Source organism: Orycteropus afer, unplaced genomic scaffold, assembly GCF_000298275.1.
Source record: "Orycteropus afer afer isolate SDZICR_OR568_19922 unplaced genomic scaffold, OryAfe1.0 scaffold00168, whole genome shotgun sequence".
Classification (NCBI taxonomy): Eukaryota; Metazoa; Chordata; class Mammalia; order Tubulidentata; family Orycteropodidae; genus Orycteropus; species Orycteropus afer.
Genome location: NW_006921755.1, coordinates 3482144 through 3484049, shown reverse-complemented (window position 1 = coordinate 3484049; position 1906 = coordinate 3482144). Strand labels below are relative to the sequence as shown.

Here is a 1906-nt window from a genome sequence, read left to right as displayed (position 1 = left end):
CCAAATCTCTTGGCATAACTGAGTGAGTGCCTCCAATGGGGCATCTGTTTGTTGAAATATCTCAATCGGTATGCCATCAATTCCCGGAGCCTTGTTCTTCACCAGTTCTTTCAAATGGAAGTTTAGGAATATTTTTATTATCCTGAGTATTTTTCCATGGCATTATTTACTACAATCTGATTTTATTAACAGTTAGTGCTATTACATGTACAGCTGAGACCCTTTCTCTGAAATCAGACATTAGAGGCAGGATTAATCATTCAAGGTGCAGGGTCTCTTGAACAATTCTGCTCTATGTTGGTTTCCTGGGAGAATGGCAATCGTTTTCTGGGTGAGTTTCTCATAACCAATTTACTCACCAGATCACAATCTCCCAGATCTAATTTCTCTAAGGATGAATTAATTTGTAGCATTGCAGCAAAAAACATTCCACCTTTATTTTCAATCTTGTTTCCAGTCATTCTTAGGTATTTCAGAGTTGTGTTCTTCTGAAAACAATCAAAAGTTAAGATATTTAAGTTTTTAGTATACAGAATTCTCTTTCAGTTGTCTCAGTTGGAGACTATTTTACTAGGATATATTCCTTAAACTGTAATTCAATTTCCCATAATACAAAAAAAAAAAAAAATCTAGTGTAATATAATACCAAGAATGTTTAGGAAACACATGCACAAACAATGACCAGTAAATAAAATACATATTAATAAACTTTATTTTCATTGGAAAATCTGCAAATTTATCTTCTAAGAAACCTATCTGTTTTTATTGTGGTAAAATTCACATAATATAAAACTGACCATTTTAAAGTGTACAATCCAGTATCACTTAGTTCAGTCACAATGTTTTACAACCATCACCTCTATCTAGTTCCAAAACATTTTCTTCATCCCTAAAGAAGACCCTGTACCAATTAAAGTCATTCTCCATTCCCCCTGTATCATTTTCATAAATAATATTTTACTGTGTTTTCAATGCAAGTTTACAAAGCAAATTAGAGTCCAATGTAACAATTCCTACACAAATTGTTCAGAGATATTGGTTACACTTTTCACAATGTGCTAACATTGTCATTAATTCCCTCCTGAATGTTTTATCTCCATTAGTCTCGTTTCCTTGTCCCCTTACCCTTTCACCTTTGTTTTAGAGTAATAGTTGACCATTTTGTTTCATATAGCTGATTTTTAAAAGGTGTTCAATACTCACTGGTAATATTCCTTATTTTATGAGCCATTATATTTTTTCACTAAAAGGTGCCCTGTTTCAGTTTAAGGATTATGGAGTATTTCAGGGTGATAGTCTCAGGGAGTCTTCTAACCTCAACTGGTCCAGTAAGTTTGGACTTTTTAAGAATTTGAGTTCTGTTCCACATTTTTCCCCCCACCAGGATCCATCCATTGTAGCCCTGATTAGAATGGTCATTAGTGGTAGCTGGGCACCATCTAGTTTTTCTGATCTCAGGGTAGATGAGGCTGTGTAGTTCATGGAGACTGTTAGTCCTATAGACTAATTTTCCCCTGAATCACTTCTAAAGTGATATAATTCCAAAGACATTTGCAAAATTTAATTCCTTCTCTTATCCTACTCTTCTGATAAATCTTGCACAAAAATATTACAGATGTTTCATAGTTTTAATGAATATGTGTTGTTGTTGTTGTTGTTGTTATGTGCCACTGCAAAAACGGCAAGGAGGCCACATCTTCCGACCTCCTCTAACCCTACAGGAGGAAGACCGGATTACCAGCAGTAACCCAAGGCCTATTCCTACAAGGCCAGACATGCTGCCTCCCTCCAGCCCTTTCTCCAACCGTTCCTCCCAAAGCACCACCACCTCTCTCCTGGGTTCGATAATTTGCTGCAGTGGCCACACAGAACTCACAGATTATGGAGTTTATTAGGGAAGCACCAG

General features: G+C 36.2%; 1 protein-coding gene across 1 annotated transcript in view; it reads right to left on the bottom strand.

Moving 5' to 3' along the window:
• The window catches only part of LRRC34 (leucine rich repeat containing 34), a 20972-nt gene that overhangs the window by 13321 nt on the left and 5745 nt on the right, over positions 1-1906 (bottom strand). Inside the window, exon 5 of the mRNA XM_007946639.1 lies at positions 360-488. Coding sequence (XP_007944830.1) covers positions 360-488 — 129 coding nt within the window. The remainder of the gene's footprint in view (positions 1-359; positions 489-1906) is intronic.